We start from the raw sequence: 26,535 nt of genomic DNA, 5'->3' as shown, positions 1-26,535 counted from the left end.
CAGAAACGCTGTCCCTGCCACACAAGGAAGGCGCTCACCCGCTAAATTCCATCACAGAGGAGCTGCTCCTGTGTGTTAGTTACACCTTCTCTCGTGGAGCCCTGATCAATGACTGCCAATGAAGCCTTGCTGGAGACGAGCATTAACACCAGGACACCTTAAATGACCCTGCTCCCTTTCTGGGAGCAATAAAGCTGCTCAGAGCTGTAATAACCACCCTCAGCCCACGCTGGGCTGGCCACTTCCCCAGCCTCTGTGTAGGAGAGCCTTTGCTCACAGCTCTTGTTGGAGCCATCTGCAGAAATGTCATCAGCGTTGGAACAAATTATTTACCATGTACAATAGCCAGACTTTATCATACTACTTCAGTGACTGGTAACCTGGTTTAGGCATTACACAGCAGTGAAAAGATGTCTTTTCCTGAGGAATCTAACTTCTCTTTGGGACAGATACAGGATGCAACTGCAGCTTGTTGGGAAATGGAATACTGCACATACCTTGTAATGCTTTTGGATATGCTGTTGGAGAAAGCAAGCACACCAATGGCTGTCCAAATAAGTTTGTGAAATTCTGTAACAGATAAGAATTTTGAAGTATTGATGGTCACTTTGCTTGCCTTGAATTTCAGCAAGTCAAGGGTACAAATCATATTAATGACAGAAGACACTAATGCCCCTCACACAGCTCACCATTGGCAATGAGCCTGACAAGTTCACTTAGACACCACAGCACAGAAGGAATATAACCAACTACATTTTAAAGGAATTACAATACTCTCATTTCATTGCTACTGATGGCAGGCACTAATTTCATCGAAATACGGCTTTCAGTAGTAACACATTACTTGAAAATAAAAAAATCATGTTATGCAATAAAAGTAAAAGCAAATGGGTTTAGCATCTTCCCTCAAGACCAACTGAACTGCCCATTCAAAATCATTTCTTTTCCCTTTTCTTTCTAGCAGAAGGAGCTATGTCTGATGAAACAAGAGGGCCCAGAGAAAAGCTTTAAAATAAGTTTCCTTTAAAGCAAGTATGTCACAACCTTAACATCAGCTGTACCGAAGCCTCATTTTACAACACTCGTTTCATGCCCCTTTCACCAGCACCTTAAATGTTACCAAAGAGTCCAATTGTACAATTCTTGTACATCTTGTACATCTTCTCCAGAACCTGAAATACCACCACTGTCCACTTTCCCCAATATTTACCTGGTAACAGTCCTACTGTGTATCTGTCTGCTGGTAAACAAATATCACAAAGGAAAAAAAGCCAAAAATCATGCACACAACCTCATTAGCTGTCACCAGAACAACTTTCTTAAAACTGAAGGCTTGCAAAGCTACAGAAAATGTGATTGTGTCTGCATCCCTTCAGAGCACAGACTCAAGCCCTGCCTCCAGAGCATACAAGTGCCACACACACATCTGCAGATTAGGTCCTTAAAACTGCAGTTTACAAGTCTAAGACACACAACACCACTAGTATTTGCTTGTGTAGAATCCTCAAAAAGGTAATTTTTTAATTCCTTTTGGCCTCTGCACAATTGAAATGGACTTTCCCTTCCAGGCAGTATTTCACTTATATTAGTTTTACAGAATTAATTTGATCTAAATCTGCTAAATACTAGAGACAGAAATCTAGTCTAATCAAAATAAAACATTTCCCATCTCTGACAGAGTGCTGAGTAGTGCTAAAAACCCTTCTAGCTCATTAGGAGCCCAGGGAAGGCTGATAATGCTGGATACTAAGCTTTGGTCTCTAAGGAATAAACAAAGACAACTCCCTTGCAGACAGTAACAACACACCAGCCCAGGAATTGGTGAAAGAAACATTTCAAACTCCAGGAGTCACCCCAGCCACTGCTGCTTTGAACTGTACACACACTGGCAAGGTTCTACCTTCTCCAGTAACTTGTATGCTCAGTACCATGAGCAGATTGACATGTTTAATTAATTCCATTGTGTGTCACTCAGTTACAGACCAAAGCAGCCACACCACCAGTGAGAACAGCCCTGCAGTCCAACAGCCAAGAGCACCCCTGGCTCACCTGTGGGTCTCAGGCACTGGCTGAGAGCACTCTGGACTCTGTCCCAGCAGAGGCTGAGCCAGGAAAACCTGCCCTGCAATCCAGATGTTGACAGGAGGTCTGGATGTGGAATGCCTACCCCTCAGTGTATGGACAACCCCAAAAAGGATAAACCCTGTTTTATTTCAAAATTGACTGGTTTTTTACTTCACTGTTCAAGTTTTCCAACAGAAGTATTGCTGGTTTTTACAATGCATTCCAAGAAAGAAATGCCCATCATCTCCAAAAGAAAGCACTTAACATTCAAGCTTTGCTAAGCTAAGTATTTATACCACATCACTGACAAAGGCCTTGCATTCTCAATGGCTGGAGGTTTTGGTTTGGTTTGGTTTTAAGACCTCACATTTTACCAGGATCCTAGACAACCACAGCTACAGGAAGATATGGATTTAAAAATATTATTTCATCGACATATGCAGTGGTAACCTTCAAGAACACACAGACAACTATATTTAAATGGAAGTGTTAAAAAAAAATTCACGGCTTTCAGTAGATATGCTCGATTTGCAGTTATCTTCCACTTTCAGCTAAATATACAGGGGAGGAAGCTGTTCAAGTGCTGCTGATTTGACAAACTGGCAAGTCACTTCCTGGCAGGACTTACTTTCAGTCATCACCATTTAAGTCCTCCGGAGAGAGGGAGAGGACAGGGATGCGTGCAGGAGAGCAGGAACGGGCTGCAGAAAAAGATGTGTGAGCAGTTGCTGTTCCTGCCGGTACTGCTGGCAGTGACATTTAAATGTCAGGATAGCTCCTGTGCTATCAGGAAGGATCAGAGCAGCCGTGTGGAAAAAAGTCAGTACTGACTTCAATTCCTCACAGGGTCGCAGAGAGCCTCTTTGTTGATGCCAGCACTTGAGCCTCCAGACACGTCCCAGCCCACTGGGGGACGGTCACAGGACACAGGACACAGGACAGCTCTGTCAGGGCACTCTGGGGACAAGAACCCCAGCACAGCCACAGGCAGGAGTGTACAAGGGCTGCAAACACTGACCTTGAGAGCTCTGCCATGAACCTTCAGTGGAAAACAGCACAAGACACCTAAACCAGTCCCCTCACACCTCTGCCTGTGTTCAGAGGCAAGAGATGGGGAAGGTGAATGTCACTTCTGAAATGCTGAACATACTTCTCTTTAGGTTCCTCGCAGTTTTGCCCACACTGTTCTGATCTGGGTCAGTGCTCCTAATAGCCACGTCTATAATCCTGTCCTGAAATACTTCCAAAGCTCACATTTCTGTGCTCCTTCCACACAGGCAGAGCTGGATGCTCTCCACCAGCTGTGCTGAACACACTGGTGGGTTTTACACCCCTGTCAGCTCACTGCAGAACAAGGAAAAGAAACTCAATGGAGGTTACAGAGTTGCTTACTGTGTACCCACAAAATCTAAAGAAAACTCTTTATCGAATTTAAATGTAATACAAAAATCAAATTCTATTGTAAACACTTGACATTATTCTCACGAGACCTACATGTGGAAATCCATTGCCCCAAACAGGTCCTTTGCCCTAAGCTTTACACAGAACCCCAGAGCTGGAATCCCTTGTCTTACAGAGCTGATCCATGTGACATCTTTTAACAATTCTATTAGAGAGGAAGGTGGTACAAAAACCAAAACCAAACCAAAAACCAAACACAAACCATACTTTTTTCCCCTGAAAGAAAACCAATCCCCCTGATGTTATAATGGAATGAACATCAGGAAAGGGCACAAGGAATTAACTCCCTTCCAAATGCTCACTTTATCAGAAAGACAAGTAAATCATTCCAATTGTGCTTCTCTCCATTTAAATGGGGAAGGGAATTCAAGAAAAAGCAGATTAGTTCTGAAACTAGTGTGGCCAACTTAAACAAAGCAGAGTTTAAAAATCCCTCTGAGATACATTATGCTACAACAAACCAAAGCCCAACAGAGAGGCCAGATCATTACCTGGCTGTCAGGCAGGAGCTCCCTGGCTCAACACAGAACTGAATCACACTGACCACTGATTTAGTACCTCTCCTTGGCCAACACATGCCCTCAAACAAACAGCATAGCCTGTGGACACTGAACAAGGCACAAGTTCCTCTGGCCACTAGACGTCCCTGTTCCTCCTCTGAAACGCAGCTGTGGATGTTCCCTCACTGCACATAATGGAGCTATAAAAAGGAACACAGAAGAAGTGGCACTTCTTCCCCAGATATAGCACATTCTTATTACCCCAGTCATGAATGAAACATGTGTAATGCTCTCCGGATTCAACTGGGCACCACGAGTGCAATGCCTGCTTCTGTATTACCCGAACTGCAGATCCCCAGGGGTGATTGGGCATGGAGCAATTCTACTCTAAGTCCAGAGCACCCCGGGAAGGAGACTCAATGTCCAAGCAAACCACTCTACAGAAACACTGGATGCTAATTTGAGGCTTGTTACTTCCTTGGTTCAGACACTTTTCAGACACAGACACCCCGTGTTTTATAAGATCAGGCTCAATGCTTTGACTCCTTTCTGTTGCTTAAAAGCAACTGAATGTTGGATGACTGGAAAAAAGAAAAGCACATTAGTTATCTCCCTCCCCCACACACACACACCGAGATTTGTCTTTGGTATAAAACAAAAGTAAACCTCCCACCAGAGACCTTGGAAATCTTGAACCTTTTTTCCCTCCAGGAGGATTTATTACTTTCCAATGAGCGGCTGTTCATGTGCTTCTCCTTCTTGTTCCTATTCATAGGGTCAGATCCTGACTAGCATGCACAACCTCAAAAGAAAAGAAAGACTGAATACAAACAGTTTAAAAAAATAGCCTGTTAAAAGTGTAAGCTAACTAGGGGTTGGCACTGTAACCTACCACACGAGGAACTGCCTCCAAGGGCCTCACCTTGTAGGCGACGCTGTTGGAAGAATCCACGATGATGAACAGGGGCTTTCTGGTGAAAGGGTAGAGATCTCCAGGGTGAAGGCTGCAAGAGAAAGGGACACCTCAGAGCACCACAACTGCTGCACAGCTCTGACACTGCACAAGTGTCTCAGTCCTACAGATGCCCACAGCCAGATAAAAAGCAGACAGATTTCCCATGCCCCAGGCCTCAGATTCATCCTCAGAGAGCAACTGCATTATTGTCTATATTTGTCTATAATATGGGCCATGGGACTTCTTATTAGTTCAGGAGATGTTTAACTTCTTGAGAAGTCATCCACCACTGATCTGAAGTTTGGCAATAATTAAGAACTTATGTTAACTTACATAAGTACGGTTGAAGTGTTTAAATAATAATTCAAAGCTGCACATTCACTTCTAAGTGTTCAAGCCAATCCCCATTACAATGTCCTGCACTGAGGAGTTTGAACTCCAGAGGCATTGGTGCATTTTTCTCTGTTAAAGACAAACTGCTGTGCATTTGCAGGTGTGCACCACGACTCTCACCAGTGCATCTCCTTGTAGGACTGGTTGCGTTTGTGGATGGCGTCGCCGTTGATGATGTCCCGGTTGCTGTTGGTCAGCACACCCCCGAAATCGTACGGACCTTCACGTGGGAAAGGAAGCTAAAATCAGCAGGGGCACCTCACCCCTGACAGACAGTTAGTGATTACATGAAAGGGAGGAAGCAACAACAAACCCCAGAAAACTGAGGGAATCTGCACTACTGCAGTTGTAAGGAGGGGAGAGAGGAATGTGGAGACTTCACTAACTGCATATTCCTTTTTTGCTTTTTTAGAAATTTCAGCATCTATCAAATAGAAGCAAGGAATGCAACTTCATAACTGCTAATTTAATTATTCACTATTTACAAACAAAACATTAATGCATATGATCCAAGTATTGGCTCTTCTTACACTATAGAGAAAATAGATTAAAACCCATTACATGTCTGATACAGGAAATCAATACCTTTGTAAAATTACTCTATGAGTTTGCATATTCCAGATTCAGAATTTAATCAAAAAATAAGGCTAAATAAATCAAAAAGACTAGAAATACTACTGTCATTTGCAGTTCTAACACTGCAAAGGGGAGAAGAGAGAAATCAGAGAATGATAAAGGGACGAAACAGCTTTAACCAGATTTCAAATCTGTACCAAAGGTTTGTATTTCAAGATTTCAAAGTCAGAATTCACAAGTTTCACATGCACACACCCTGGACCTGTGTTCCCACTGTAAGCTGAATATTCTGCTAAATTTGCAAAACTGAGCTACCCCCTGAATGTCTGATGGAGAGCAAAGACGAAAGCAATGGCTATAAAAAAATCAAATCCTACAAGATACCAAGAAGTATTTCTGCCATTGGTATGGGTATGAAATGTCACTAACTTTATTAAAATAAATTATTAGGGTTTCCTCATTCTGTCATACATTTGCAGACTTGGCTGACCCACATTTGGCCACCAAATGCAATTTTTTCAGGTTTGGATACAAGGCGCCTTTCCATTTAAGGGAAGCTTTGGGGATACAAAATCAGGAACAGAACAAACATTAATTTAGCACTGTTACAAACACCTCACATGGTCTGGCAAACACACGGCTTGCAGGCAATGCACAGTGCAACTGGCAGCTGCTCTCCCTTTTAATAAGGCAGAACTGTGTGCAGACCACGCCGCCTTATTAAAAGAACGCAGTTGTGATGGATTCATTGAGTGAAAGCTGCACCCTGGCTGTGCAGCTCCTCAGGTGACTGAGCCTGGGTATCTCTGCCACAATGTCTTAAGCTGAAACAACACATGCAGAGAGGGGGACATACCACAAGCTTCAGAGAACACACTTCTGTTAGGACCTACCACCAAGCTGCAGCAAGAAGTAAAATGTTAAAAGCATTTTAAAAAATCACTGCCACCATCCAAAGCTGACAGGGATTTTTTTTTTCTTTTAACATTTTGAGAGCTCTATACATCATGCACTGGGGAGGACAAAGCATGCATCTTATAAAGGAATGCAAGTCTCAAACAGATGAGGTTTTTACAATATTTAGGATGTTAAAAATGTTTGGTTTTTTTTTCTTGAATTATATAAACAGATCTTTGGACCGTGTTTACTTCAGCCAACCAGTTTTCAGCTTTTACATTGCAGCTGCATCCAAATATTCTACTAGATTGAAAAGAACAGGAGGGTGAGGTGAGGGGAATTGTCAAAAATCATGAGAAGGGCTTGAATTGTCAGGTTAATGAGCGTGCAAATAGACCAGTCCCTGCAGCTGCTTGAGTCCTTCCACCACCCATGTCCTGGCCAAACGTTCTCCTGGTGCCGGGCATTGGAAAGAATCACAGAGTGCCACTGAGCCATTTTATGAACTTTGTGCTGATGCATCAACTGAGCCCTGTGGTCTGCAAAATTGGGAGGCTTTTAATACTTCAGATGCATCAAAAACTGGATGTGTCCTTTGAAAAGTTCTCAGGTTAATGCACACTAATTAAAACACAAAGATTTAATTATTGTTTGTGGAAAATAAGGGCTATCTTACTAAAGTAGACAGGAGAATCGAATTATGTTGTCTTTTAAAAGAAGCTTTGTGACATCTTTCTTGGTCACTTGTCCTGGAGCATAAAGAGAATTCAAGCCCTGTTCATGACAGGGAGCATTCCTTTATTGTACCTTCACTATCCGAACGACCTGATGGGAACACGCCCGTGGCAGACAGGTAAATCAGCAGCACGCTGTTGGCAGGCAGCTCCTGGAACACAAACAAGGGGGCCAGGGGCAAGGGAAGAAAGGTACAAGTTTATTTTAATACTAAATCATCACACATTGTCCTTATAATTGTGCTACTCCTGCTTTTGGCTCCCCTCCACTCTGCTCTTGGTCCATGCATTTGCCCTGTCCCACCACATACACCCCTTCCAGCAGACCAAAAGTGTCACCTGATGAAATGTCTGTGACTTTTCCCCACACAAACCTCTAGGCTGATATCAGGGCTCCAAGCAGCACTGAGAAAGCATCTGCTTCCTCACAGAATCTTTTACTACCTAGCCAGATCTTAGGCTCTTCAATGTATGGAAGCCAATGCTGCCAAGATCCATGCAGACCCCAACTCCCAAACTATTCACAAAGGAAACTTTGTTTACAGTTCAAACAGGATACAGGACTGGAGATTCAGTAGCTAAACAGAGCTCAATCTCCTTGATGCACTTCCCTGATTTTGGTTTGTGCTTGGCATGCTATGAAGTGAAAAATACTCTTAAGATTTTTCTATTCTCCAGATCGGTGGAGATCCACATTTCATTTAGTCTCACAAACAGTCGGGATTTTTTTTTTATTACAAATAAATTTCACAAACCTTAAATGATGCTGCTAAAAATGTATACAGCTGGCTAAAAGTTGGTTTATAAAGTAGGTATTTATGAGGGTTCTCCCGCCTGGCTGGTTTCTCTGTTGACTCCTGTTAAAAGAAAGAAACAAAATACTACTCAAAAAACCCCAGCAGCCAGATATTATCAAAGCAGTTCCATAACCCTCTAAATTTCTGTTTATTAGAATGCTCATCCCCAACACACTACCCACACAAATGGTCTGCCATTCTGCATTTCCTACTACACAGTTGCCAAGATGTACAGTATTCAAACCAGAACTTTATATTATCCCTCACTGAAACTTGTGAACTAAAGCTTTCTTACTCTCTCAAGTATCATCCAAGAAATGAGTGACAAAATTCACACTTCATCTCAATTAAATAAATTAAAAATCTTCATATTTTCTTTTTGCCTCAGATAGAACACTTGATGCTTTCTCTGAAGGGGACATTTAACTTTCAGATGACCTAGTAATCTGATGACTCCAGGGGTTTGAGGTACTCTTCACTAATTTCTGGTGAAAGTCACACCTTCTTTACTAACCTGCTCAGCACAGAGACAATACTGAAGGAGTACACTACTTAAAACCAATCAATCAAACAAAAAACCCAGTTAGGATGTGTTGCCAGGTTTGTTACTGAAGTGGAACTCACCTGCATTCCAGGTTTGTTCATTTGTGATGCCAAGTTCATGGGTTCCCGTTCCAGGGCTTGCAGCATTCGGAACATGTCAATTGTTAACTCACTGAACTTGACCTGAAAGAGAGTCACACAGTTTATTCTGCCAGATACACACTAAACAGAATTTCTCTGGAATTATCCAGCTAAGAGACTCCACTGCACACCAGAGAGACCATTCTCTCTCATGGATCTCTCAGCGTCATCTTTAAATCTCTAAAGAGCTCTGAATGACTTCTAGAAGAGCTCACAGAAGACAAAGTCTATCTGCTACTGATCTACCAGGCCAAGTCACTGCACTGCAGACCCCTGCTTCCAAATCACAGGCTTCTCTGGGATGTGCACAAATCAGGTGCTGAAATGGCTATGTACTGTGAATTCAGACAAAATCTGACAAAGACAGATGCAGAGTAGTCTAATTACAACTCCCTTGCTTATCTGAAAAAAGCTCAGAGAGGAGTCATGAAATCTGTACAACTTCACTATCATTATCATCTAAAAACAGTACCTAGAATGTCTTCTGAAAACCTCTTCCTGTTGCCACTGAAGTTGCAACAAGTCAGAGTGAGTCATACAAAAGCTCAAGCCAAGCTTTTTCTAGATGTATCTTAGAGGTGTCCCATGCTTACACGTTGTTACAAATAATCCAGTATATGAAAATCAATTGTATCTACTTAACTGACAAGTTGAGTATAAACAATAAGAGGTCAGTACCACAGGTCTAATATCTAACATTGCATTTTTAGCTCTTATTTCTGAGAACCCTCTTCCTCTTGCTATCACTGCAACCATCACAATAAAAATATTTCAATGTTCTCCTCTGCTGGAATCTCTGTTGTATGATCAGAAGGGACCTCTACTGGGGGGGACTCCAAAGATGCAAACCCAGGTGTCCAGAATTTCCTTTACCTGGTTGTTGCAGTTCCCAATAATGAGTGCATCTGCAAGAGCAAGTTGTCCCACTATCATCCCCTGCTCCAGCAATGGAGCTCCCGTCTCAGAAAGCCTGTTGGAGGTGATTACAATGGTGTTGTCATCATTTAAAACCATGACAGGGTCTGCCTAAAAAAAGCAACCAGAATAAATCAAGAATTCAGGAAAGCATACAGATTTGCAGTCAGAAAGAAGTCCACAGGTCTCGGCACTTACAATAACCATTTCACAAATGAGGCAGATTTTTCAAATTACTTTTCCATACATGTATTTATATATTTGTATGCAGGCTACAGGGTAAAGCCTTTCCACCTGGAAAAGCAAAGTTCTTAGGGACTGCAAGAAATACATGGGACAGGTACATGAAGGTACAGCAAAGAGAAAAGCCTGCTGCCTCCAATGATATGGACCCTGTTTCAGCTTCGCTATACCTGAGGAGTCAAATGTCATCAGCAACCTTACAAATTCACGCAAAACAAACCAAATATTTGGTCCTACATTAGTAATAATTTTAGTTTGCCTATTTTAGCTTGCCTTCCCTGTGTAGAAATTCATAGCAAAGGAGAAGAGTGAATTATAATGCTGCCAACCCATTCTGGCAATATTTAAATATTCCTGTGAATGCGTGTCAGTGATTCATGGGACAGCCATACTGCCCTGCACTGGCACACTTGCCTCCCTCACGTGGTGACACAGGAACACTTCCATCAACAAGACAGAAAACTCTGAAACAACTGCAGGGAATGGTATTCTCACCTCAATAAATGCTGCCACTTCCTGAAGAACCAGGTTCCACTCCACCTGATCTTCAGTATTGAAACGATGCGTGTAGTCTTCAATTTCGTCTGACAGCTCCTGAAGTAAACAGTTCAGAGACAGATACAGTCAGTCCTAAACCAGACTTTAACAGGCAGTCAGTGACTTTATACTTGGTTAGCTGTGCTGGCCTTTAAGAATAATAAATAAATAAATTCCTCGAGAACATATGCAGCACACTCCTGACTAACATGCCAGCCAAAACGCGCTCTTTCAGCACACGGAATGCCAATGTTACACCGAGTTCTGGCAATGCAAATTGTCTTTTACGTAGGTCCAAATGCAAAGAATATCTGGAGTTAAGTATAATTATCCCACTCACAGCTATGTCACTGGTTATTACCATAAGCTATGGATACCAAGGACTCAAATTTCAGCTTGCAAGTAACTTTAAATACCTTGAGAAAGGGGATGGTGTGGCTGGTTTAGCTGTGCTAAGCTAAGCCTGCAGTTCAAGGGAGCTGTGACACAGACAGCAGTGCAACCTACACAAAGCTGTCAAGCCCAGGAACTGCTTGAAGCGAGGTTGTCAGAGGGGCTGCAAAGCATATGCTGTGGGGAGCAGCTTGCTGTTCCTTTGCTGCACTTCCAGGCACCTCCCTGTCTGGGCTGCAGCTATTGGAATATTTCTACTTGCTGTTCAAACAATGCTACCAAACCATTTGATCCTTAAGTGTCATTATTGAATGTCTGAATCACAGAAGGTATTCTCTGTGTTGGATGTCAGACTAGAAAAGCAAGGATCAGCAACCTCCTACCCCTCAGCACCTTTATCCTGATTTTAGCATACCTTTACAAGATCCTTTACAACATCCATCTTGTTGAGCAGGAGACAAACCACAATAAACCTTGCATAGTAACGCAGCTTCTTAACCACTAATTCGGGCCTAGACACAACAACAAAAACACCACAGCCAAATTTGACATTAAAACAGAGGCAGGCAGCAGGGGTAAGGGAGAGGAGGAGTTTCAGACCAGAGCAGGGCTGAACACTTGCAGATTAAGAGTTCTGACTGAGCTCATGTGGTGATGAATAGCCACCTGGCTGCTTGGAGGTTTAGTTAAGATTGAGTACAGGGACATAAAAAATAACTTAAGAAAGACACAGCCTCCTTACATGACAGGGTCATGGGAGTCAGATACCATGGGCAGCTCTTCAAACCTTGCTGTACTGCAGTACGAGCTGCTGTTCCCCTGAAAGGCCTGATGAGAATCAAATAGATTCCTCTGCTTCAGCCCAGCTGACCCATCTTCCACCCACAGCATTCCAGCTCCCAGCATTGGTACTGCTCAGGATTTAAAATTACAAACTTTGGGGCTAATAGCTTTCTATCAAGGACCAGGTAACAGAATATTCTTCCAGTCATACAGCAACACTCTTATTTATTTTTTTTCGATCATGGCAGAAGGATTAAAAGAAACTTCCTTCAACAACAAGGATTTTATCCTAATTATGCTCCCACAGTTTATAGCTCCTTGCTGCTTCCACACCTTTCTAGTCTTGAAAAAACAAGGGCCTCCATTCAGACATACCTGTCTTCTTTGTTGACTTGGGAGTAGTACGACCTCTGCCTAATTGCTGAGTAGAAGGAGAAAGCCTCGTTGAGATAGCTGGTTTCAGAGGTGCGCAGGCTGCGGGGGAACAAGGGCATCAGCTCACTGCCTCTCAGAGAGAGCCGTGCCAAACCCTCCCCTCCTGCCCCTCAGCCATCCTGTGCATCCACAGCAGAGCTCCCTCCTCAAGTGCCATCGTATGAAAGCCAGGCTCCAACTCTGGGAAAGCAGATGTCAGAGCCTGGATCCCATTTCAGGTAACAATCAAAGCTGCCCTCTTGCACCATGGGGTCACCGAACGCTTTAAAGGAACTTTAAGCTCCCAAACTTGTAAATCACACATTTGCACAACATCCCAGTGCAGCACGCAGGGAAGGCGCGCTGGAGGCAGGAGCGAGGTCCTTGGGCAGTACCAGTGTGACCAGTACCAGTGTGACCAGTAACGTGGCACCAGGCTCACAGGAGCCTTTCCCTGCAGCACCCCATGCAGTCCCCAGGGCCCTCATTCAGAAACAGGCATCGTGACTCAGCCCAATCCCTGATTCCTCCTGACTGAGCATCCAGACATTTGGCATGCAGCTGCCACTAACCCTGCATTGCCCACTGAATCCTCTTCTGTGCTTACTTACTAATAATGGTAATAGAGCTGCCCAATCTTGGAAGCAATTTCCCCAATTTGCCACCTCTTCAACCCATACCGATTGTCCAATACTTGTCTATGTCGCAGGAGAGAAAAGAAACATTAAAAGGATTCCCAAATTTCCCAGAACATCCCACCAGACAAGACAAAGAGCCATTGCAGGGCCAAATTCAGCTTTCATTAGTGATGCAGCATTGCCAGCAGCAGCCCCTCACAGAGCCAATAGCACACACACTCCACAACAAGGGCCATTTATCTTGCATAAACTTGCCAGAACCACACATAAGTGTGTTGCACAAAATACACACAACAAAAGGTCACAACTTCCCAGGAGAACACTCAGACTATGCAGCCAGAGGAAGGTGTGAAGGATCAGAGCCCACGCTGCAGCAAGAGACTTCACACCATTCCAGATTCTGCTCTGCAGAATCCATCACCTCCTCAGTAAGAAATTAAAGCAGCACACACTCAGGTAGAGCAAAAGCGTTTGTTAAAAAAGTCACACTGAACACTCTGCAACATTTTAACTCAATAGACTGTGAGCACTGCAGGAAGTGGCTGTTCCCTCTCTTCATGCTTGAACAACACAGTGAAATCTCAATCTTAGCTGGGGCCCTGGGCATTCCAGAGATTAAAGCTGCACTTAAACCCACACAATGCATCTGCCTACAACATTTCCTTACCGGTGCTGCTGTTGGAACTTCCAGAGTTTGGTGTAAACATCAAATGTTCGCCCAAAATAGGATTGCCACTGCTTCTGCCCATACTGAGGTAAATCCCTGCAAGAGAGTGACAAAAGCAGAATTAGGAAGCAGAATCCAATCAGCCAAACATGACAGGAGTGTGTTTGTGTCAAAGCCAGAACTGCTTTGTTCACAGTTCACTTGACATACTTTAGAATTCTCCCAGAACTACAAGGACCATGATTGCCAGAGTTTCTTGAAACTTCTTGTTACTGGGTCTTTCCAAATGGGAAATTATCATGTTCTTACATGCAACAGGTGTTTGAAAATATCTTACGTTTTTGCTAAAAGAGAAATAATTTTATGATTATATGCACAGAAAGACAAATTGGACTCTTAAAATATCAGAATACAGAAAATCCTACCCAAGAGCAAGCAGAATAACCCAGTGGAAATCAGTTATTTTAGACTGATGATATTTATTGTTACTCGTTAAGAAACAATCTTTTTCAAATGGATATGACCCTGTTTCAGAAACAGAGCCTATGACATCACAAACAAAACCACTGTCCCAGTGTCACCAGGTCAGGCCAGCATATGGATGCTCACAGTTAACATCCACTGGGTTCTGTTCACCATCACCACATTTGTCACCTCTAGCTCACAGTTAGAGACATGACACAGCCTGAGAACTTCTGGTTTTTTCCTGTCAGTCTCCAGTGCTACAAGGTGAGTCAGTCAACCCAGTTCAGTTCTGCTCTCCTAGCTCCCCTCGATTTTCATGCTGTGGTATATTTCCACCCCACAACGATGACATATTCCTAAGGATTTTGGCTTTAAAGGTTTGTGCTCTCAACCTTCACTCCTCCCATCCCCTATAAGTGACCTGAATCTTGGAACAAATGCAACAGCAGAGACCAAACCCCTGAGTCCACTGAGCACTCGTTCCCTACACATCTACACCAAAGCTCGTTCAAAGGAGTTGCACAACTCCACAAGTGGAAGCAGAACAGCTTTTCCAAGACAGCATCCTCCTTCATTTGCTTCAAGATTGATTTCCATAAGGAATGTTCTCTCAAATCACTGTGGTGGTTCATGTACCACCTTCAGCACATTCCACTTCCAAGCCTGGAGGGCAGAGACCAAGGAAAGCACCACCTTTAGGAAACCTTGCCATGTCCTCTGAAGGAGTCAGGGAAGCAGAGCAGTACACACCATTTCAGAGCAGCATTCTGGCCTGTTTCTGTTCACTGTCATAGCTTTAACAGCACCCGAGGTAGGAAAGGAAATTAATATTCCTCTGCTCATCAGCCAACTGTACTTCCCACACAGCTTGAAGGGACCTAGCTCAGCTACTACAAGCAAAATGAATCCCTTATCAGCTACAGCTCTTACCAGCTTGGAAAAGCATCCCAGTACTTGGTGCTGATATTCCATGAAGATGCCAAGGAATCTGGGCAGGATCTTACCAAATTAAAAAACAAAAAAATTCCTTCAAACTTGCAATTGGCTGCTCAAAATCTTGCAACATATGTTAGTGTAGCAAGGGGTAAACAGGAATATAAATAGGTGCTTCAGGGTACCAACATCTTCATTCAAGTACAGCTTGATACAAATACATGCAAATTTAAAGCATTTTCTGCAAGGAAAAATTCACCATCTTCTCTTGTTGTAATAGATGTAAACATTTTAGCTAAACAAAAGAAGCTAAGGCACTGTCCAAACACACACACCGAAGATACAGCGCAGACTTCGACACAGCAAGAGGTAGCTTTAATTTAATTAGCACATCCACAAGATTCAGTGTCAAAGTATATTGAAAAAAATATAAATACAAAACACTAAAATGGGTAATTTAAAAAAAATTATACAAATCAAAGTTCCCTGGCACTAACTTACAGAATAAACAAGTTGACTTGAAAAATTCTAAGCCAAGAAAACATCCTTCTCCCAAACACCAGTATCTGCACAAACTAAGAAATAAGCAGGTAATTATGGGCTGATGATGCTCATGCATCTATCTCTCATCAGCGAGCTAATTAAACACCCTCTAAACCTCACCTGTCACCTCCCCACTGCACATCTTCCTCTGTACAAGCCTAAACATTCTATCATAACCTAAACATAAAGCCCAGCTCAACTTACTGCGCTGCACTAGATCTGAGTATGTGAAAATCAGCGGTGTTTTAAGAAGGCTCTGTTAGTACATGTCCGTGGGTTTGGCCACTGCTGGGTGTCCACACGGATATTCTTCAAGCAGCGTGCTCACCTAATTGCAGCTGGCATAGCTGCACAATGCCATGGATTCCTCGGCTCCCCAGGGAACGGGAAGGATCTCCATGGAAACAGACAGTAGCACTTGTTCTTTTGATACTATTCTGACATGGCTGTAATAAAACTTCATTTATGACAATACATTATTGTGGTTTCACTACAGCTTTTCGCAGACAAGAGCTGCCCTTCCCGCCATCCCTTTACTGCTCTGTGCTGAACATCACACATGCTGCTCCCATGTACCAAGAAATTCTGCCATGATAAAGTGGATGCATAAGCAAAAGAGGACATTCAGTGCAGTTCTTTAACAGAACATGTGGATGTGCATTATTTGGTGAGAAATAGCCCAAAAGAATCCCAAAGCCTCAGCTGATTGCAGAGCAGCCTTTTAACACAGTTCCTCCCACCAAAGGATACCGGGAATACATGACCCTGAAGCAATTATACACCTAACTTGAGAGCTCGAGACCTATGTTATAGCAAGACTTTTTGCTCCTTCCAGACCTGCAGAAGGACACCAGAGCAGTGAGGAGAGACAAAGGCAGCGGGTTTTCCTGTGGGGTGTGCCCAGCCCAGGCTGCTGGCTCAGAACCAGCGCCGGGGGGGACCTGCTCTGGCTGAACACCACCACAGGAGGAATAAAGGGGCAACCAAATGAATCCAAATGCACAGGAGGGACTGGAGATCTGATTTAGGACAGTGCAACAGCCTGCAACAACAAGTGGAAACCATTTCCAATTACTTGGCTTTTAAAACATTCCAAATGGGACATGAAGACATAAAATCTGATGTTCTAGAAGGATGGGTTTCTCACACTGAGCACAGAAGACTGGTTCTCTTGCTGCACTAGTGTGGCTGGTGGACAAATTTCACAGTCCAGAATTTTATTCGATTCTTGCTGTACTCTTTGTCTCCACAAAGGCCAGCACTACTTACATGCTCATAATTAATTCTCTGTCAGGAGTTCATTTCAGCCATGCTGCCAGATAATACTGGCTGAAACCCAATTAAAGGTGCTGAGGTGTGCTTGGCCAGCGCCACATGGAAGTTGTCACACAGGGACATTAAAGATGTTGAGAAAGTCCTAGAGACTCAGCAGTATGCTTCAAAGAGAAAGGCTACAATAACTGTGAGTTTAACATTCAAAGCTTTAAATACATTCACAGTTTTGACAGGTGATAAAAAGAGGCAATTTCCTTTTATGTTCATGGGCTTGTAGTAGTTACAGGTTCCTATTCCCAGACCCTGAGCAGCAGTGGGATAAAAGTGCTGTGGCACAGAGCCAGAAGGTACCCCCTGAGCCTCCTTTTCTCCATGCTGAGCCTCCCCAGCTCCCTCTGCTGCTCCTGCTGTTCCAGACCTTTCCCCAGCTTTGCTCCATCCCTGGACATGCTCCAGCCCCTCAGTGTCTCTCTTGCCATGAGGGGCCCAGAACAGGATAAGTGCCCAGTACAGAGACAACCACATCCCTAAAATACAGTTGTGGAAAGTCTTTTAATTCCTTGAACTTTCAGGCTTCTTTGTGATACTGAACACATTTAAGCATTTTTTTAACATTTAAAAGAAAATAATACCAGTGACAATACACCATGACAAACTGCTTCCTTATAGCCTCCCTCTTCCCAGCCTTTTTCAAGAAAAAAGCAAGGAGGAGTGGGGAAAGGGAAGAGAGCCATTGCAACACACTTCATCAGTGGTTTAGTCTAACTCATAGCCCAGGGTAGACAGACAACCCCCCTGGGTTATCCCTGCAGGCATGGCCACAGGAGATGCTATCACTGGGAGCACGAGCACAAAGTACACTTTCGAGCAGCAACCTTGGCACACCATCATATATTTTCCTCAAATGCTGTATTTGGCATCTGTATTGGGAAGAGAGGAAGGAAATGCTACTGAAACAAAGACGTGGCAGGCTGAGCCCTTGCAATTTTTGGCAGCAGCAACAGCTAAGCAGCTGCCAACACAGCTATAGGCTCAGCTCCCTGTAGCTGAAGTGCCCAGAGGAGGTTTTGGGAAAGAAATCATTGCTCTCCTCTCCCTCCCCATCACTTCTTTTCTAAAAAATGTGGTAGGGGCAAGAGAATGGCATAAAACACAGCAGAAAAGGCCATCATCATCTTTAAAAGAGAAGGTGTCAGGCATGAATCAAACGCACTTATTATGCTGGAGGGAAAAACAAGCAACTGGACTAAGAATTGGGATGTTTGCCAAGACATTTCCAGGTGAATTCCCCAGAGAACAAGCACTAACAGAGCAGATACCTGAGAATTATAATGTTGCTTTATCCTGTCATTATGCCCATGGGAATCACAGGTCTTAGAGGTGAAATGGTGGTCAAGTGTAAGAAGTAACTGTGCCAGGTTACAGTAAGGGCAGAGGCAGGTTCCTGTTCTGCAGTGTTCCTATTTCCACACAGCAGAAGCAGCTGCTTAATCCCATCTCTATTTTGATTTGCCACACTTCATGCAAAGGTATTTTCCATTTTCTTTTCATTAAGCTGGACAAGAAAGTTTCTTTCCAGAAAAGTACCATGGATATACTGAGAAACTCCATCTCTCATCTCAAAATCTGGTACAAGCACTACCTCCCTCCACGGCCAAAGGAGAGACAGAATGGCTGTGGAGGTTCTCTGCCACCTCTTTGATCTCAACTGGAGCAGCAGGCAGCCACACATGAACTGTGTTCATTTGTACTCTTCAGAGACTTAGGCCAAAATTTCAAGCAAAATCTATCAGAAAGCCAGTGCAGTGTCATATACAATCCTGGAAATCCTGGTCTCAAGATCTCAGTTCCTTTAGACTGCCTTTCATGGGGGGGTCAAACACAATCACCAAGAACTCCTTGTCTCTACTGCCCATTTGCCATTCAGATTTTGGAGCACAAAATGTTTGTTTTGGATTTGGTAATCAACTTCTAAAGCACATGAAAGGATTATCAATAGCGGGGGGTGGAGGAATTAAAAGCATCTTTGCTAACCATCTGTGTTTGACTAACAGCAAGCTATAAGGGCCCAAACATACAGCATTACTCAGAGACCAGTAAGAGGCTGAACTGCTAACCAGATATGAGCTCAAACCCCTGTTACTTAAGAGACTCTACAGCAAAGCTTAGAAATAAAGCAGCTTTGCATACATGCTGTTTAACTCAGCATATAGTGACATAAACAGGATATCCATATTACTGTCCAAACGTATATTCCCCTGCAGACAAACCAGTCGGACTTTCCAGCTGTTGTTGCAGCTGGTTAGGAGATAAATGTAGATTTTACCTTTCTCTACAGTTCAGATTAAGCATTGTTTCACAGGGTATGGTTTCGATGTTTCTGTTTATTGCTTCCTGAATTTCTTTCCCAAAGATATTCCCTCTCCTCCTTTCCTCCCACCCAGACCAATGCTCCCTATTCCCTTCTTTTTCCACTGAGACAGTAGTGGTTTGGATTTGCATGCTGTGCACTGCACACAGTCACACCCAATCCTTAATTGTGGCCTTCAAACACACCATTTCATCAATAATCACATCAATTTCATGGGATTTCCAGCTTCTAGTTTACTATTAACTGGAACCTCTGCTCATACAAATGTTCTTACATATATGGTCCAAAAGAACCCCTACAGAGAAGCATTGTTCTCTCCTAAACAAACTTACTGGGTGTGGGTTTGAAATGTTCACTGTACAACTGACTTCAGCATCACACGCTGCAATGTGCGTCCCAAGGCTTTTCTGAAGGAATACTGTCAAAAATCCACTAACCTTAAGCCATTGAAGAGCTGCTTAGATTTATCCAATAAGTAGCAAAAGTCTGTCACCGTTTTTCTCTCTGCTTGAGGAATATCATCTTCAGCTCCCCCTGATGACATGATTTCTTTTAGGGCAAGCTCAGTCCTATGAAGAAAAATATAGCCATATTACTCAAAAACCAAGGGCTGCTATGAACTCATCCAGACTGAGATGCATGTTCAGTCCCATGGGATGTAACACAGAGCATGCAGGTCTCCACAGGTTACTGTTCCCAAGACTCATTAAAACAAAAGCTGGGAATCAAGGCATGGGACTAATTATCGCACAATGCATTAATTAATAGAGGAAAATTAAAAGTAACAGTGGTACAATAGCCAAAAAATAAAATAACTGACGACTTTCTTCACAAACACAAAACTGACAATGAAAGGACTGTAGCACAAACAGCACTTGGGTTTCACACTTGGACAAAGAAATCCTCTCCAAATTTGCCTTCTGCAGAGGTATTTATCCCACAGCTGTATTTAGAGGCCAGCCTCAGTTCTCTTTACATTTCATTTTTTTCTGTAACTGCTGAAAATGTAGCTCAACAGCTCCTATTGCTAAAACAAGGCAAATTTAGCCAGGACACTAAAAAGCATCCTTCCTCTCTGCATCCTCATGACTGTTTAATTCCATGGCTTGCATTGCCCACAATCATACCTGCAGATCCATTTCTGTTCTTCATATGAGTAAAATGTTATATTGTCCAATAATCACCTGAACAAAAAACTAAGATATAATGTAGATAATTGTAGTATTGAGTAAGTAAGGGAATATGAAAGCTTACAGAGGCAGAGTGTCTTTTTAAAAATCTTACTCCAAACAGACACAGATATCAAATTATCCTTTTGAGCATACAAAAATGAGCTACAGATTTTGCAGCAGAAGCAACAACCAAACACCTCTGGAAATGGCTGCTAGGTCTTCAGCTCTGCCATGCTCAGGATTTTTGTGCAAGATAAACACACCTCTAGCTGGGCACATGTACAGCTTTTACTTCCAGCATTTTCTCTACTAGTTTTGGTGTTTCTGTTAAGCAACAAGTTTCCATTTGTGCAGCAGCTCTGTTTGGATGCTATTTACACAAATAATTACCTACATGTCTCAGTCCAAGCCAGGAAATGGCAAAGTTCTCTCTTTCCAGCCATTGGGAAGCACCCAGAAGCATCTTTCAGCAACTGTCACAAAAAATCCTTCACAGTAACTAAAGAGGCTTCAGAAATGCTTCCCTGAACAAATACTTCCTGCCTAACAAATGCAGGAGAAACAAATGCAGTTTCAACACAGCTTTTGGGGTAAGTTAGAGGCCCATCCTGCCAACCAAGCAGTCTCATGATTTCCCAGTTTAGACAAGATGCAGCCCACATAGACTTGTTTTTACACACCCTGTGACAGTGCACCAGAGCAGCAGTGCAAGGCCATGGAGGCATTGCACAAATCACTTGTTGAAGAGCTCCAGAAAAAGGTTAAAAGTGTCTCTGTATTGTCAGGTAACTGCAATACAGATGCCAGAGTCCAAAATACACCACTCAGATGTCACAAGCTTTGGCATGAGCCTGGCAAGAAGGACGTGAAGACTGAAGCAGCAGCCTGTGTCTAAAACCTCCAAACATTCACATTTACACAGCACAAAACAAACAACACCAAGTACTTAAAGCTCCAACATAAGAGATTGAAGTGAACAGTGAGACCTAAAAAACAGATGTCAGAAGTAGCCAGGAGGTGATTCAGGAATTTCAGGAAGAGGGACAATACTCCAGGTCCTGTGTGCTCCACAGCAAGGGTGACCTAAATCCTGCAGCGAGCCCGTAGGTTCCGCGCTCCACCGTGGTAGTCCAGGCACTCCAGAGCAGCTTCAGATACATTTGCAAAAATTGAGGAGCTTGCTTAAGTTGCAAAGTATGTTTCATACAATCTAGATTATTATACAGTCTTTTAATTTCATGGCAGTGAATTTTATTTTACACTATCCTTAAGTTATACTACCCAAAAACCCCAAGCGCTGCCAACGTAACCTGTGCTAGCCCTGGCACAGGCAAATAAAACCAACTAGGCTTTGGGTTGTTTTTAAAACCAAGCAGCTCTTACATGCAAGGAGTTCACCAGACCCACTGTGAAGAGGCCATTTATGCAATCAGTAAAAGATACACAAGAAAATCCATAGCCTGCCAATGTGAAAGGTATCGGAAGGCAAGAAAAATATGTGAAGCTGGCTTTTCCAGCTGGCAAAGAAGGAAAATGAAATTGGTTGTTTCATGCACTGGTCTTGGCTTATCATGCTCCGGAGGGGCTGGTATTGGTGCTGTACAAAGGAAGAGCCACTATCAGGAGCAGCTCAGGAGAGGAGGAGGTGCTCCTGCACTAAGGACTGTGTTGTAATGCAGCAGCAGTACAGACAGGAGGGAGAATTATTATTAGAACAGCAAGTGGGCACAGTAAAGGGAGGAATACAGCTCCTGACATCGCCCTTTCCTGAGGGACTGCTCAGCTCCAAATGAACAATATAAATAAAAAGCAACCAGGAGCACATCCACAATGGGGACCTCTCCTTCTCTTTGATACTAGAAGTTATCACACGGATTTGTGCTCATCTGTAGACAGACAGTTCTCCCAGTTTTGACAGCCCAACTATACCAGGAATATCACCTACTTAATTTCTTGTTCTCTGTTTGATGTCTTTTGCTTTCTTTCATGCCAAAGAAACTGTTGGGCTGTTTTGCATGACAATTTTTCTTAAGTAACACATTAAAAAAATGTTCTCCAGAGTCTGCAGAAGGAGACACTGAAACATTGGTTTAAAAGACTGTTAGAATAAGTCAGAAAATGGTGGCTTCCAGCAGAACTTATTATTCTCTCAAAGATTTTGCCAACTCCTCAGGCCATACAAGGCAGAAAACCCGTGCTGGCCAAGCCAACACTTGGTGTGCCAGGTTCTTCCCTACAAGCTCTCAGAACACACAATTCCAGGTCTGCTTAATGCAATACATTATTGGATTTTACAAATTCATCCCATTGCCGCACCCAGGGTAGCAGAGCTTCACAGAGATCCCAGAGGATGGCAGTTAAAGCTGGAGCTGAAGGGCAGTGGGAGCAGGGATACGGGACAGGGATGGAGGCTTCATGGTGCTGGCCAGTATTTTTAAAGTCAGATGTCACTTACATCACACACGTCTCCACTTCCCTGTGGTTTGCTGTCTTTTGGCTAAGGTTTTCCAGGCTTAGCTGGAAGGGAAAAAGAGTGCTGAAGTTAATGGTATGCACTCCCCACTGGCTCTGCCCTGGGATTCGGGCCTGCAAAGCAAGGCAGGCTTTGCAAGCTGTGAGGGAATGCTCCGGGTCAGGGAAATCAAGCTGACAATGCAAGTCCAGCATGGATATGTTCAATAAGTGCATTACATCCTCTTAGATTTGTAACGTGGCCAGGATCACTGTAAGCTGCCATTCAGCTGCCTGCTGGAAGGGGGGTCATAACTTCCCCTCCCACCCGACCTGTACGAGCAAATAAAACCTCACACGCTGAAGGTGCAGCCATGGTGTCACCAGAGGGCACAATGGACAGGAGGATGTCAGGGGATGTAAGCTCATATATCAATGAGGACAGGGAGAATCAGGAGCAGTTTCCTGGAGCTGCACAGCAGTTGGCTGAACGTGGCACTTCGACCTCCTGAGAGAGCACTTGTACAACCCAACTGCCTTTTTTTAAGCCATCGCTTCTTCTCAGCTATGGAATCTTGACTGGTTTTCAAATGCTTCCCACTTCCCGTTTAGAGGCACAAGTGGTAACCAAAAACCAAGAGCAAATACACTTTGTTCATCTATCATGTTGATACAGGATCTTCCCCAAACTAAGCTGTTCCTAGAACTGCTCTCTACAGAAAACCAATGGTAGAAAACACATTCCAGTCTATCAGGATTTTAAAGCTGTCAAACCCTGAGTCAGAGACCAACTCTCTTTCCACTTTTCATCCTGACACATCTCCCACAGCGTCACTGCCAAAAGGGGATGCGACACAAAGCCAGACGCCCAGCTGGTATCTATTTCTTATCTGCAAATTAACAACACAGATAAAACTAAGCTCCTGATGGTTCATACACAGAGCATGGAACCATCACATCTCAAAACTCTATCAAAAACCAGCTGATCCCACCTTCACCAAGCAGGATGCCTACCTTGACTCCCTGTGTGCCTGTCCCTTTCTTCCGCAGACTGGCACACTCATGTCTCATGTTTTCTTTCAACGCTATACTGCACGTTTTGGGAAAACCATCTGTGTGTTTCCATGTGATCTGCTCAGAGTGCTAGTCCTGACAGAGCCTCAGACAACACAAAATGCATCAGAAACCAAATTCATTCCTCTTGCCAGAATACCTAACTCTCCATCAAAAGCCACTGCCCTGAAGTTCCCAAGACACCACTCGGTTCTGCCCAAGAAACACTGAAATAAATAATTAGCAATTTCCCCAGACAGGCACTGAAAACCTCAAAGCCTGCTAGAGTCAGGAATTCAGAGGGAATGGCAATGAGCAGTTACACATCAAACCATTTTTCTTTATAAAATGTAGGCGGAGGGGAAGATTTCTATATTATTCCAAGGTTTTTAGTAAAATTTGGAACCAATAACAGACATTCCTCACCCCAACCACTGTTCACCTCAGGGCATGTCTGCACTGCAGTGGCTGCAGCTCTTCCAGACATATCCAGCTCCTTTTCCAGCAGCTCGTTGGATGCTGCAGGAGGCATCTGGGAGCAGGCTGAGCCCACACCTGAGCTCCTGGCAAGGCTCAGTCCCGGGGGACAGCGATGCCCAGGGCCAGAACAACCGGAGTGTTTGTGTCCCAGCCCTGCTCACTGCTCTGTGGATGTGCACAAGGAAAAGGACATAGCCTGGGCTTTGGGGACACTTCTGTCTGAATGCCACAATGATAAGCAACTTTAACTTAAGAAAGAGAAACAAGTAGCTGTTGTATTTAAGTGATAATGCTGGTCAAATCATGTTCTCCCTGCCTGGTTGTTTGCTTACTTCGAAGGACACTAAGGAGAAATTATTTACAAGAGTGAAAGTCTGATTTCATATACAAATTACAGCATGGCTGACAAAATCACCTGCAAATACAACTAGATATAGCAACTATCTCCTATCAGGAATTCTCCAAGAAACTGGTTTTCCTACTAAAGTACACTTTTTTACAGCTAACTTGCAAAAATTCTGCTACCTCTGAAGATGAGGCAGGAGGAAAGTCACTTTAAAAAAACAGTAAGAACACACAAGGCCCAGTGAGCCTGTGTATGAACAGACTCCTGTGCACGAGCAGCTGCTCCTAGAGGGACAGGGAGCCTGGTCCCACATTGACCTGGATTGATCCTTCCCTTCACATCCCAATAAACCCAGCTCTCCCCAGCACAGGGAAAGCTTCCACTGCCCTGGGGCTCCACACGTTCTGAGGGGCTGGCCAGATGCTTCCTACAACACAACAATTTTCTCTGACTCTCCTTCCCTTTAATAGATGGACTAAACAAACCACTCTACTTCAACTCATTTTGAATTGTGTGAAAATTACTCACTAGGTAATCTTCAGGACCATTCTCCCTAGGGCAGCAACAGTTACATCAGACAAGGGATTTAGAAGTTGCTTGGAGAAGAAGAAAAAAGAAGCTGCTTGATCATGCAATTGCATTCCTAAAAAAGGGAAAGGAGCGGGCAGGGAATAAATAAGAAAACAAGATAAACCCACGCACGCACATTCCCCAGCTGCACGCTGCTGTGGCCAGTGGAAGTGGCAGAGAGCAGGCACTCACAGTTACACAAGAACTGTTATACAAGTTGCACAAATTTTATTGCTGCCAACTGAAAGTTTCCTGCTCTCACATGAATGCATAATTCTTTCTTCAGCAGATCAGAAGATGAGAAGATCTGCACACAGCCTCACAATAAGACCTTGGAGTTAATGGGAGCTGCCACCTCTGCATTACCTGTGACATCTTGGCAGGAGCAGTCTCATGACTTCCTGTAGGAAAATAGGCAACACCACAAATTCAACTCCATTCTGAGTCAAATGAGTCGGAAAATACAATGTGCAGTGTCAATCCCATTATTTTAACTTCAAGTAAGTGCTTCGTCTGTAGAATCAGGCTTTTCATATGTTTCAGACGTCTTTAAAAATCCTTTTATTGCTTATAAGTACACCTGTCTGTATCCAGAACTGCAGTTTTGGCATCTTTTCTCTCAGAAAAATGCGGAGGTGCTCATTAACATCATGCCATGGAAACCGTGTAGTCCCTTCCTGCCTCCTACACTGAGATCATGGAAGCCACACCTCACCAGCAGGCTCTTCTGAATTCACTCTGGGCAGACTCACTTTGAACACAAGAGACATGATCTCACCACGGGATGCACGTGGCCTTCAATCGCCTTCAGAACACAAAACTTTTGCTTTTCTTCTTTATGCTTCTGCCACTGACAATTTGTTCCACCTTTGTCTGTTCTGCACCCTCTGTGATCCCCCTTTCACTGCGGTTCACGACCTTTTGTGTATAGGATGAACAAAGGGCACAGGATAAAAATGTCATCACAGCTGGGCCCCTGCTCTTGTACTGACTTCACTGGTTTGCTATTAAAAATAGGCTCAAGCTCAAAGTCAGACCAAAGAAGAATTTCTGGGTCATCAGAGTCTTGGAATCTCCAGAAGATGGTGCAGAAGCAATGTGGAAGAGGACACAAGTGTTTCTTTTAATCCAAATTCAAATCATGAATCTGTCGTGGTGCCTGCATACCACCTACATGGTACTTAGCAGTCATTTGCTTTGTATGAAAGAGCAAGAGAAAAAAACC

At 43.5% G+C, this 26,535-nt stretch overlaps 1 protein-coding gene across 3 annotated transcripts in view; it reads right to left on the bottom strand.

Annotated features, from left to right (window-relative positions):
• The window catches only part of SCAI (suppressor of cancer cell invasion), a 37,973-nt gene that overhangs the window by 7,136 nt on the left and 4,302 nt on the right, over positions 1-26,535 (bottom strand). Inside the window, exons 2-15 of one of the 3 annotated variants that reach the window (XM_063410228.1) lie at positions 22,866-22,927; positions 19,676-19,807; positions 13,652-13,747; positions 12,958-13,044; positions 12,308-12,406; positions 11,565-11,661; positions 10,715-10,813; positions 9,935-10,087; positions 9,002-9,103; positions 8,336-8,437; positions 7,654-7,732; positions 5,494-5,593; positions 4,948-5,029; positions 498-570 (exon numbers count right to left, since the gene is read on the bottom strand). In XM_063410228.1, the coding sequence (XP_063266298.1) occupies positions 498-570; positions 4,948-5,029; positions 5,494-5,593; positions 7,654-7,732; positions 8,336-8,437; positions 9,002-9,103; positions 9,935-10,087; positions 10,715-10,813; positions 11,565-11,661; positions 12,308-12,406; positions 12,958-13,044; positions 13,652-13,747; positions 19,676-19,807; positions 22,866-22,867 (1,303 nt within the window). In that variant the 5' untranslated portion in view covers positions 22,868-22,927. Of the gene's footprint in view, positions 1-497; positions 571-4,947; positions 5,030-5,493; positions 5,594-7,653; positions 7,733-8,335; positions 8,438-9,001; positions 9,104-9,934; positions 10,088-10,714; positions 10,814-11,564; positions 11,662-12,307; positions 12,407-12,957; positions 13,045-13,651; positions 13,748-19,675; positions 19,808-21,396; positions 21,559-22,865; positions 22,928-26,535 lie in introns of those variants that run through there. The other 2 variants (XM_063410230.1, XM_063410229.1) reach the window with 2 other exon arrangements.

This window comes from Prinia subflava, chromosome 12, assembly GCF_021018805.1.
Source record: "Prinia subflava isolate CZ2003 ecotype Zambia chromosome 12, Cam_Psub_1.2, whole genome shotgun sequence".
In the NCBI taxonomy this organism is placed as follows: Eukaryota; Metazoa; Chordata; class Aves; order Passeriformes; family Cisticolidae; genus Prinia; species Prinia subflava.
This window is presented reverse-complemented; position numbering and strand designations above follow the sequence as displayed.